Source organism: Austrofundulus limnaeus, unplaced genomic scaffold, assembly GCF_001266775.1.
Source record: "Austrofundulus limnaeus strain Quisiro unplaced genomic scaffold, Austrofundulus_limnaeus-1.0 Scaffold34, whole genome shotgun sequence".
NCBI classification, from domain to species: domain Eukaryota; kingdom Metazoa; phylum Chordata; class Actinopteri; order Cyprinodontiformes; family Rivulidae; genus Austrofundulus; species Austrofundulus limnaeus.
The window spans coordinates 329,324-341,781 of NW_013952436.1; the positions used below are offsets into that span (position 1 = coordinate 329,324).

The 12,458-nt window shown below is 42.9% G+C and overlaps 1 protein-coding gene across 1 annotated transcript; it reads right to left on the reverse strand.

The window, feature by feature from the left end:
• Positions 1-672: 672 nt before the first annotated feature.
• On the reverse strand, positions 673-11,957 carry fhdc2 (FH2 domain containing 2). The gene is made up of 12 exons (XM_014006045.1): positions 11,795-11,957; positions 8,745-9,292; positions 8,602-8,663; positions 6,357-6,459; positions 5,980-6,065; positions 5,642-5,742; positions 4,955-5,025; positions 4,640-4,747; positions 3,898-3,968; positions 3,513-3,630; positions 3,269-3,433; positions 673-3,161 (listed from the first exon to the last, which is right to left on the reverse strand). The coding sequence occupies exons 2-12, from the start codon at positions 9,180-9,182 to the stop codon at positions 1,263-1,265; spliced, it is 3,222 nt and encodes a 1,073-aa protein (XP_013861499.1). The 5' UTR covers positions 9,183-9,292; positions 11,795-11,957; the 3' UTR covers positions 673-1,262.
• Between the last annotated feature and the right edge of the window lie 501 nt (positions 11,958-12,458).

Below are 12,458 nucleotides of genomic sequence, written 5' to 3' on the forward strand. Positions count from 1 at the left end.
TGGTTGGTGGGCCTGATGGATAGTGCTTCAGCAGAGCTAAACAACAAAAGAAATCTGAAGCTCCTATGTTGAACAGTTTCTGAGTTACAGTTTAAGCATTTTTGCATGTCCAGACACCCCCTTTTCAGATAAAATGGGAGTCCGGGGTGTGGGGCCACTGGTTGGTGGGCCTGATGGATAGTGCTTCAGCAGAGCTAAACAACAAAAGAAATCTGAAGCTCCTATGTTTAATAGTTTTTGAGCAATAACCCTTTTGTATGTCCAGATGCCCCTTTTTTTCAGATAAATTTGGGGTTGGGGTGGGGTGGGGCACTGATTGGTGGGCCTGATGGATAGTGTTTCAGCAGAGCTAAACAACAAAAGAAATCTGAAGCTYCTATGTTGAACAATTTCTGAGTTATAAGTGTTTTTGCATGTACYGACACTCCCACTTTGAAAGGAACCCCCTCCTGAAATATGGGGTCYATCAWAAAACYGTTGGCTGGCGCAGTGTAGGTCAGACTCAACTACAGTCCTGCCAACTTTCATGTTGATCGGTGCAGCCGTTTTTGTGCTACGGTCGACCAAAAATCACTGAAGAAAAAAAATGTACAAAAACAATGACTCCCGCTTACGCTTCGCATGCGGGGGTCCTACTAAACATCATCTAATACATTCAAAGAGCACAAAAAATCACAATCTTGTCTTTATTTAATTTTTTTACAAACCCATATAATATAGTGAAAAATGCTACTAAATAAAGTTATGTATATATATTTTGAATATAAAATAACATTGACAGCAACTCCTTACAGCCTCCTTCAGTTTGTAAAGTGCATCATTATAATAAAGGCCTGTCAATGAGAACATAAACAGCTCACTATTGTACCAAGTCTGAAAACACTGATCTTTCAGGTAAGGGGACCACAGTGCTCAAAACATATTGTCAGCKAYGACAAAAACAAAWTAAAACAGTTTTTCCAAATGACTTAATTTTTTAGGTAATGTGACAATCACCTGACTAACAGCTGTTCTATAAACRAACTGCTAGAGGACAGCATCTTCTATCGCTGCCCTATTGCCTGTAAGGGACAAAAATGGATGTGAAGAGGTAGATTGTAGATGATCCACTACCCTGATAGTGTGTTAAACATAACATATAAAATATATCTACAACCCCCTTCAGTGCAGACTCACTTTATGTAGAGAATCCAAGCATGCAGGTTTACCCAATAGAGTTGAACTTAAACTAAAATAAAGTTAGAACTGAGGAGGTGGATCCATCACCTCCACAGAGGCTGAGCTGCAGTGGCTCGAGGCATTTTGGGACCAGGTATCCGTGACGTTGCCGGGCTTTTGGGGCTAGAAGGGAAGGAGCCCGCGCTCGCCGTCTTGGCGGTTTTGTTGCGAGCAGCTGAAATGACGGCGGTGCGTATGGTCTTGGCGGTGGCGGAGGACGGGCCGTGGACGGTCCGAGGCTGGGGCGGCAGCTGGGTCTCGGAGTTCGGGGCGAGCCGCTTGGACACGCGGATGGGCGCTCCTCTGACGAAGGCGGGCTGGGAGCTGCCGGAGTCCTTCTCCGGCGTGGCTCTGTCTGAAGACCTGCGAGTCAGGGCGGGTTTATCTGGACCCTGTGGCTCGCTCATGGTCTTGTCCCGCGTGCTGCTGCTTCGTTTCACCTCGGCCCGAGTGGTCGACTGAGTGGCGGGGGAACGCAGGGAAACGCTGCGAGGAATAGACAGCCGTGCAGGTGGGCTGGCAGCCGTCAGGGCTCCAATTGAAGAGTCGGTTTTAGAGCGCACCCGAGGAATGCCGGTGCTGATGGAAGGGGCTGTGCGTGACACGAACCCCCTCTTGGCCCCTATTCCACTACGCACAGGAACCCTCATTGTCTGAGTCTCCTCCTTCGACACCGARGACCCTGGAGTTGCCCCCTCTTTGAGTTCAACCTCCCTCTCCTTCCTCCACTTGGAGCACAGGCTTGGCGTGGGTCGTGGGAGTGGGGAGGTCGGGGGTGACAAGGCCTCGTAGGACCGCAGGCCTTTCACTAGAGTGTGGCACTCTAGTGTTTCTCCCACACGCGAGTATGACCTCGCTGTCTCCCTCTCAGCAGTTGGCGAGTCAGAGACCTCCTCTGGCTGTGATTGGCTGAACTCCAGCAAACCGGAGGGCATCCAGACCTCCTCCACAGGTGTCAAACCCACCTTAGTGTCTGTCTGTTCTTTTAAACTCGCCTCAGGCAAAGACTCTGCCTCACTTATCATAATAGACGGAACTCCTTTCTTCTGAGGTTGGAATGGTGCATCATCAGAGGGCGATTCTAATTTGGTCTCAGATTTAGGCTGCTTCAACAGTCCGCTCTTGTTGTTGCTGCCAGAAAGAGTTCTACGTGTTTTATTGGACTCACGGACAAAAGAGCCGTTAGTTTTACTTTGAAGAAGACAATTACTGTCCGCTMCCGACAGGCCCAACCTGTGCCTGTGAGCGGAGACTTGGCTTTTATCACACTGGGCTGGTGTGTCAGTATTTTTAGCAGCGGAGTCTGTACTGGAACCGTTCAACGCCATGTGTTCTAGAGAAAAAGTGGCCTCTTTTTGAATTTCAGTTGTCTTCTGTTCACCTTGTAGCCTGTAGGAAACACTCTCAGGCCCATGTTGTTTCGCTGCGAAGCGATTTTCATGAGGACAGGATCTAAGAGGTTCAATGTGTGAGTCTGTAACTGCTTCCACGCTCGTGTTTGTCACTTTTCTCCCTCCGTCCAGAACAGAGTCCTCCCGGTCGACGGGAGAGCAGGCACCATCGGTTCCTGGGGAGCTGCAAAGCCCAGCGCGGGTCTCGTGGCCAGACGAGCCGTCCGGGTGACAGCTGACGGACGTGGGGCTGCTGCCCAGCACGGGGAAGCTCTCGATCGCGGGCGAGCCGTAGGCGTGGGCGTCGCTTTGGAGGGGGTGCGCGAATCGGCGCGKGTCACAGCTCCTAAGGCTTCGACGGCTCCAAGCGCTGCTCAGGTTCTTCTCCAAAAGCCGCTCCAGCTCATCTTGGTTCTCCTGACAGCGAGGCTCCCTGGCGAGGCTCAGACCCAGGTCCAGCCCCGTGCACGCAGCCACAGAACGACGCTTTTCCACCACCTCACGCTGACGTTCCAGACGTTTCTGCTCCTTAAGCTCCCGCTCTTCGTTTTCCTATTTAAAAACATTCAAGGAAAGAAAAAAAAAGAGAAATAGTGGTCATTTTAAAGCGCCCATCAGTGCAAGTAAAGTTGCGCATTTTTTGATTTGTAGCTCTGAACCTGGACAGCTCTTTGGAAGCGAAGGCAAAACAAATGGAAAGTGCTGCAGGCCTCCTCCAGTTTGAAAGTGCTGTCGTCTTCACACAGGAACTCCATCAGAGCCTGACTCGACATCCTCATACCCTCCACCTCATCGTCCGCCTCCTTCAGGCGTCCTTCGGCTGTCTGCGAACAAAACAAACCTGCTGAATTTCGGTTACTTCCGACTTCCTCCGCGAGGCCGTTTTCAGACTGCGCCGTCTACCTCCAGAAATAACTGYGCCTGCTGCAGAATCTCCGCTTCAGTCTGTATATTCGCCCTGAGGGCAGCCACTCTGCTTTTTAACTTCGCCAAGTCATCCAGCACCGCCTCCTCGCACAACCTGCCGAGATACACAGTTATAATTAACATGGGTATAAAACAGATGTGCAATCCTCCCGAAGAAAAAGGTTGCATGACAAAAAGCAAACAGCAGGCTGTAAATAGCAAACAGGTGAATGTACATAAGCCGAACATGTAAGGGCAGTCGTTACTTGGCACCTTYCTTTGGGTGAGAGTCAAACAGTAGCAACATAAAACTCCTCAGCAGCTCAGAGACTGTGTACGAAATATCGGAGCTGCAAGATCCAAAATGTGAGAAGAGACTGACCTGGAGGCGGAGCCAACGTGGCCTAGTTGGCTGGGAAATGACAGTAAGCTCTGGTCTTTTTTCACTGCTTCCTGCAGAGACAAACACAATAGATTATCCAGTTATTGTCTCAAAAGAAGCAACACGTTTGATGAAAAAAATGTCTTGCTTTGAGGATCTGCATCAGCTACTTTTCTGCTCTTTGCAGAACCTGAAACACCATGCAAAAACTTAAGAGTCCTTTAAATATCTGCATTTCAAAAGCTCAGACACATAATATTATAAAATTGGAGACTTATTAATAAAAATTGGAAGTAGCAGAGTGAAAAGAGAAACCTGATAAGTTTCGGTAAATGCATTATTTTAAATAACCAGTAGGGGGTATGCTTTTTTTTATATATATATAAATTTGGTCTTATTTTTAGTTTGAAAACAAAGAGATGAAAAAAAAAATCCAGAAGTCAACCTGACTGAAATTCTGGTGGGAGCTAAGAAGAGTTGTGCAGAAATTAATGTCTGCAAACCTAAATGAAGTGAATAACGTAAAAAAAGAAAAAGAAAAAAGAACGGGCCACAATTCCTCCACAACCACGTGAGAAACTAATAAATTCATAAAGAAAACTATGCCAAGTTATTGCTGCTAAAGGAGGTTCTTCAAGCTGTCATGGGGTGTACATCGAACGTTCCTTTGTTTTTTTTTTGTTTTTTTGTGTGTGTTTCTTTTAGCAAATAATACATTTTTACACAACATTTCAGAACTTACCATGGCAACAAAATGCAGCAGATTCATCCCCGGCTTGTTGGCTTTGGTGTCAGCCAGTTTGAGCAGCGATGAGATTCGAAAGCCAGCTGCATTCCCCGCATATCCACCCTGAGAAACCGTGCACAATATAACACACAGAAGACAGCTTTAAACAAACAATCAGTCAAAGTGCAGGTACAAGGCCGGARGGACGACCCTGAGCGCAAACTCCAAATCAACTTCCAACTGAAAGCAYAGACGGATAAATCAAATCTGCGTTTTCAGACTCAGAAGAAAAGACGAAAATGGTAATTATAACATTTAGGGAGGACTCACAGCATTCATGTAGTTCCCTGCTTTCAGCACCAAACGGAGGATGGAGTGTAATTCTGGACAGCTCAGTAATTCTAGGAGAATAAAGGGAGAACGTGTTGTGCCTGAAGCTTCAAATAATGAAAATACATTTGAACAAAGCTGACACCATCTAAAAATATAAATTTAGCACAAAAWGTAAGAACATTTGTGTTTGGTAGGCTATTTCTTTGTTGTAACAATGATTCTTGGGAAAAAAAATCTTATATCATTGGAAAGTCTGTTAAATTTCCTTTTAAATGGGGCCACGTTTGTAGGGAACATGCATTTGTGGCATGAGCCGTAGAGCTGAGTGTGTGGGTTGTGCACATGAAAAATTAGCAAAATCATTTTTGTCATTGTCAAACAGCTAACGTTTGTTGTTGTTTTGAGCTTCCGCTACCCTCAGGTGCTGCCAATCAGGTGCCTGGTGAAAAAACTGCCAAGAAGCATTGTTACAACAACAAARTAATCCTMCAAACACAAATATCCTAACTTTTTGTGCCACATTGCAGCTTTTCGCGAGCTACTAAGTTAGCGTAAATGTTAGCTTATCTCATTTCCATTCTGGCGCCCGACACCACCCAAGAATAAACAAAAGAATTTTAACTGGTCAACAAAGTCCCAGGTCTTAATGGCCGTGGAGTACACAACTCCCCGCTGTTACTTTACCTCTGGCCGCCTCCCTTAGACATCTGGCTGCCACACACAAAGAGGTCAGAGCCGGGTCAAACTCTTGTTGCAGGATCATGGCATCCAGCCGAAGACGAAAACTGATGAAAGAAAAACCGAGTGAGACGGACTGATCAGCAGGGATGCTTTGAGTGATGACGACGACTAAAAKACACTTGAGATCAGTCTCTTGTTAAATAAACATGCCCCACAAAGTGAAGAAGGACGTTGTTACAAGAAAAAAAATATGTTAAAAAAGTTTAAGAGAAAAACAAAGGTTTTTTTAAGGAATATTCCGTATCTTTTTTCCCCTTTTTGGGGGCTAAGGAGGGATGTACCTAGGGACTTCCACCAACAGCAGCATGAACAGATCAGGCTCTCCAAGGCAGCTCCTTTCTTCACTGAACTTCCTCAGGCGAGATTCCTGAGAGAGAGAGAGAAAAAGAGCCATAAAAATGCATAAAAAACAGCAACTTTTGTTCAAAGATTAAAAAACACAACACGATGTGGAAAGAGTCAATTTCAATTTACTTGCACGTGATTTGTGTCTAGAAACAGAACACACCATACAACATAATGACAAGTTTTTGATTATCTTAATCAAAACCTGATGAGTAACAGAAACAGGGAAGGGTAGAGAAGAGGAAAAACCTTGTTGATTTCATAGTTACACACCCAAAAAAAAAAAAAAAAAAAAAAAAAAAAAGATTATCACCTCCTCATTATCAGGCAGCAATTTGCAGAGCTCCGAAAGCTTCTCTGCTCCGTATCGATCTCCGGTTCCATGTCTGATATCCTCAACTATCTCCTTAGCAGGCCTGTGAAAATACACCCATTTGTTTTAGCATGACAGCAACAGGGATAAATCCCAGAGCTCACGGGATGAATAAAAGGCAAAGATGCACGGACGATGTTTGGAAGGCTTTCAGTTTACCAGGTACTCCGGTTTCCCCCCACCACTAAAAACATGTACAATAGGTYACCTTCTGGCCCAGGCCTCCCTTGAAAAAGAGATCTGAGATCTCAACGGGACTTGCCTGGTTAAATAACGTTAAATAAATAAATTTGAAGCAGGACCGCACAATATAAGAAAAAAACATGTGATAAGAATTTTATTGTTGAATATTGGATTACAATATCAGTCACGATAGGCCCATGTTTCCTTCACTTCCTTCCACATTTTTTTCTGAAGGCCCTTAACTCCTCTCTGTGTGCTTYAGCATTTTGGTCTAAACTGTCCGAAGGCATTCGTAGCTCATCATTTACGTCAATATTTTGTCATTTGACACCGGTGGTTCATACACGTCATCTTGTACTGATTGTGCATAAATTACACATATTTCCCATTTTGCAGGTGTAGTGAAATATAGAGAAGTCTCACGGATATTTTTTTTAAATCTCCTGAATTTTTTTTTTTACTTCAAATTTATTTTACGTCTCAGAGCCTGTAAGACGTAAAATAATCACTAAATAAAATAAAATATCCACGCTCGGTTCAGCCTCAGCCAAACGTGCCTCCATTTCCAGTTCTAACCACGCTTTCAGTGCCACCTCCAAAGTGGTTAGGACAAATTGGCTGCTCACTGTTACACACACACTTATAAACAGTGCTGTGCCCAAAAAAAMRTCAGACTGTTAAACCATAAAACCATAACGACTTTTTTTTTCTTTTTCCTTTTTCACCCCAACGGCTAAGTCGCGTGCTGACGATACGCCCACAATCACGCCCACAGAGCGAGGGACATACTGACATGGAGACACACACACCTGAGCAGAACTGAATAGACATGAACTGAATAGAGTCAAACTTGAGCTTTAGAGTGGTTAAACACATCTAAAGGAGCCAGGAAATAAATCGTTTTCTGAAGAACTTCTTATCCAAACGGAAACACTTTCCGAGAACAAAATACCGAACGCAACGGTGCACAAAGGCCCCCCCGAAATGAAATGATTTTTTTTTGTAAGTCTCCACTCAGACAGTGAAAACAAAAAAACTGGATYTTGTTTAAACTACGGCCGCATTTAAAAGCAGTCGCCGTGTCACATTTGACAGAAGAGCAAACAAGCTTGCCGACAAGACAAATGTTTGTGTACAGAAGAGTCTCTTTTCACATAAAGGCTTTCCCTGCAAGTCTCAACAAATCTAGTCTGGAAAAAAAGAAACGAGCAGAAAGTCTCATGATGGCAGGGTTTTGAAACCCGGGACTTTTGTGTTTCTCGAYTCTTTATGAAGCCAACTTTGCATGATGTCAAACACAAATGAGTCAAAGGTTMAATAAAGGCTGCGTAAATTAGCCTTAATGGTTAGAAAACAGCTCCTTTTCATAACAATAAACACAGCTTTGTTTGAACTATACAAGCTAAAGAGGCTTCGAGGGATTTCTGAATATGACAAGCCACCGGTGGGGTCTCTCATCATGGGGGGTTGGCTTTAAGGTTACCCATTCTTTATGGGTGTCAGCAGGTGTCAACTCTGAAACGTAAAGAGCCACTCACTCATCACCCAGCTGTTCAGGCTGCAACCTCCCCTACAAACACCAGACATCCCCTCTTTTATTGGGACTTAGCACTTCTGATGCTGAACCACATTTGACATTTGGCTCTTTTTAAACGTTCAGCTTAATGGAAGCACTCTGGTCCACTGGTCACAATTGTGTATGAGCTTTGACTGTAYGTCTTGACTGATTTGGACAAAAAGCCTAAAGCCATTAGGGGGAACAAAACCCTTGGAAACATGGCAGCTGCTCTTGATTACTTCCCAAGGTAATTGCTTCATTTAATAGAAGGTCAAAACACGAATAAACTTTTGTAAAACCAGGTTTAAAGTCAAAAAAATGTCAAAACTTTAGAAGTGTTTAAATGACAATGAACTAATTATGCTTCACCTCTGATAAGTGTGAAACATTGGATAGTTTAATTGGCCAGTCATGCCAAAACTAATAAGGAATTAAGAAGCTCACATTTTAAATTGGCGCAGAAATATCCCAATATTCATACTTCGTTTGGAATCCAACAGGGAAATCTGCAAAAGAAGCAAAGAACACATAGATGTAAAGGRATGAAAATGGAAAACATGTTGCTTGTGCCATTCCGATGGTCTGACCTCCTCAGGGCTATATTGTGGACATCTGCAGTGTAGCATTGCAGGCCGCCGCCTCACGGTGCCTATTTGGACCCTGGGCTTGCTGTCCTTCTGACCAAACAGCTCATCCAGAGAATGGAGGTCTATGGGGAACTCGTCCTCACCGGGAGCAGCCCCGTTCCACACGCTCTTCCTCCCCTCCACCTTCTCTTTGGGGATGCGCTCCCAGTTCAGCTTCCTCAGCCGACCCTGACAGGCACTCTTCGCCCGGCCGAAAGGCGAGGWGGTCGCAGGCGGAGGTGGAGGCGGGGGAGGCGGGGGCGGCGGAGGGGCAGCCAGGGCGCGACGCGGCTCCATGGCTGACCCTTCCACGGCGTCGGGGGTTACGGTGCTATCGGCCGGCGTGGTTCCATGAAAGGCGGGGGATTCCTTGATGGCCACAGTCAAGCTGATGTGCATAAAGGCTGTTGGTTTGTTGAAAGGACGGGGTGACGGCAGGTTAGCAGGATCTGCTGCAGCAACGTCTTTATCCAGTGCRCCTCCAATTGGTCAAAGGCTGAGCACTAAACCTAAAACACAAAACAACAAAACAACGTCATCTTGGGCTGATAAGGAAATTGTCGCTAACTGGACTTTGCAACAGCGTCCCCGACAGCGTCTCACCTGACACCTTTCATTGACTTCACTGTTCAAAATGTCTCTTTATTCATTAAAAGGCTCAGCATTTCTTCAACCAGTTTGTTTTGTTTCAACCATGTAAATTATGCTACRTTGCTATCTTATGCAATATTGTGAGATCTTATAAAGTGAGTGACTTTCAACTCTAAAACTTGAGCTAAATACATCTGTAAACTGAGTTGGGTGTAATAGTTCTTGTGTTTTCCAATGTGGTGACCATCTTGAATGTGTTTAGTTCCCAATGTTTATCAGCTGTAGAGGTGCTCATTGGTTACTTTCTGAGAGTGTCATCCATCCACAGGTGGTTCACAAGAAATTTTGCTATGGGCAAAAACTGCTTTCAGTAGAGGGTACAATTCCCACCAATGGTTCAACATTCACTGGAAAATCAAGGAGTTTTAAAGAAAAGTACAAGGCAGAGTTCCCCACATATGTGGTTTGTTTGAACAGCCAGTCTCATCCTGTTCAGTTTCACCTCAATGCACACACCTACAACCATACTTTTCCCATTCTAATTATGAAAACTGTAAACACCAAAGGCATGGGGAGTTGCACGTTAACCACAAAGCTGAGAAATGAATGGTCTGCATCTTCACAGAACTTGAACTATTCCCTCCTCCTCATCTGGAGTTCAGAGCGTCTTACAGTAAATGTGGCTGAACTTATTGCACCGACACGTTTAAACTCTGAGTCAGCGTTCACAATTTTGTTTTCTGTTTCTAGTTTACATTTGTTCAGTTAGTTTAGCAGATATCCAAATGTTCAGCTTGTTCCAAAAATGATGACTACAACGTTTAGCATTTTAACTTTCACAMATTTTGAATTAATTTTACTTGATTTGCAACGACTCTTTGAATTCTCTTTCACCATACTTGATTTGTTTTTAGCTTTTACCTACTGTTTTGTTAATTTAACTTTTAGCATGTTTTGTTAGTTTTAGCTTTTAGCTAATGTTTTACTAGTTTAACTATTTGCTTTGAGCTTTAGTTTTGCTTATGTTAGCTTTTAGCTAACATTTAGCTAACTGTATCCTTTAGTTACTGTTCTGCTGTATTTGCTATTAGGTATGGTTTAGATCAGTGGTTCCCAAACTTTTTATCTTCTGACCCACAAAATATTCATGGCAAAAACTTGTGACCCCAAATATTACTGGTCTGAGTACACAAGCTTTGTTAATAACCCTAAAAACACAGGCTTTTTGACAATCTAAACAGCTTGTACACAAATATAAATACTTATTTATACTTATTTTATGTTTTTTGTAATAGTTATAGGGAAAATATTACATCAGCAATTATTTTATTACCCTTTAAATTGATTTCTGGAGATTATCCAAGGTGCTTCATGACCCATAATTGGGTCCCAAGCCCAACTTTGGGAACCAAAGTGCAGTGCTTCCCAAACTTTTCCGATTTTAACCCACAATATATAGTAGCAGAGACCTGTGCCACCAATGATAAACATTTGAATCAGGTCAACAAAACATGGGCATGGTAACAATATTTTTATACTACATTTATCCATTTTAAATATGTCAACCTCACTCCTTTGTAACAACTAGGGCAAAAATGTAATTAATTCAGAAAATCTTTTCAGGACCCCACCTTGATGTTTCGGGACCCCACTTGGGTCCTGACCCCAACTTTGGGAAACACTGGTTTAGATAAACTGTTTTGCATTTTTATTTTAGCTATTGCTTTGCCAATATTTGCTTTCAGCTTCAGCTATGAGCATTTTTTGTGCCAATTTTAGCTTTTAGTTCACTTCAGCTTTTGTTCTGGTGCTTCTAATTTAAATAATTCAGTTCTTTACAACAAATGACAGGAAAGTCGTTCAGCATCACAGTTTTCCAGTTAGTTGAGCATTTTGAGATCATGTTTTCAGCTTAAATCGGATCATTTCCAGGGATTTGTCCCTAAATTTGGCCCAAACACATCTTCTCGCCCATTCTAGTCTAGTTTGCGTGAGTCATAAACACTGGAGGACCTACARGGATGCGCCTGATGGTCGAGCTGTTCCCAGACGATCCACAGGAGCGCGCTAAAAAAATTAAATAATAATTTTAAAAAAAGTCCATAGAGCCTCCATCAACATGAGAATTTACCTTATAAAGGTGGAAAACACTTTTATTGAATCCTACTAGGAACTCTTTATAGAAATAAAGGAATCTTTATGAAACTTTTAGATAGCGCAATGATTTCAGCTTTTCAGAAAACATTTAAAAACACAACTTCTTCATCTTTTTCATGTTAATATATCTGATGTTTGATACACATAATCTCATCAACTGAGAAACTTAAGTTGTAAAACTGGTAAAAYAATCACTAGTTAAAGCTAATAAAAGTTTTAATCGTTTTTCTCACTCTCTCTGATTCAAATCTAAACAGACTYACCTGTCACTGACGGCCACAGTTTCTTCACACAAATGAGCATTTAAAAAAAAAAACTCCAATAAAAGCGTTAAACTTGATCCCACCGCCTCTAAAAGTTTGTTTTATTTCTGTTTCGGCAGATTTGTTTCAGCCCTGCGCTCTGTCTCTCTGCACTTTATTCTCCTCTCAACTAAACTTCCACACACGCCTCTCGCCWCGAACGCGCATGCGCGCGCCCCCTCGCTGATGTCCTCCCAGTTTTCCCAGGGGCGGTGTGGGAGAGTTTCAGGTGGTCCAAAACACCGGCTTTGGTCAACTTTATTCATCATTTGTACTTCGTGAATGTTTATTATTCACAATTAATGAAAAATAATTATTTTAACATTATTAAACCTCTTTAAAAAGCAGCGGGTGATAATGTACCAGCATTTTTTTTCATCGATTTTTATTGGTATCAGGACACTACCAATAAAAAGTTACTACAGCTCAATCAGTTTTACAGGTTTTGGTGTATAATTTGATGAGGTGGTAGCTGAGAGACATTTAAGAGTGTAATTTCTCACCAAATCGCAAACATTTTCAAAAAAAATTTTTTTTTTTACTAAATCTGTGATAATTCTGTTATTTCTCAGCACGGGATGATCTTTTAAAACTCTTTAAAGGCAGTGTGTGGCAAGATCTCTAT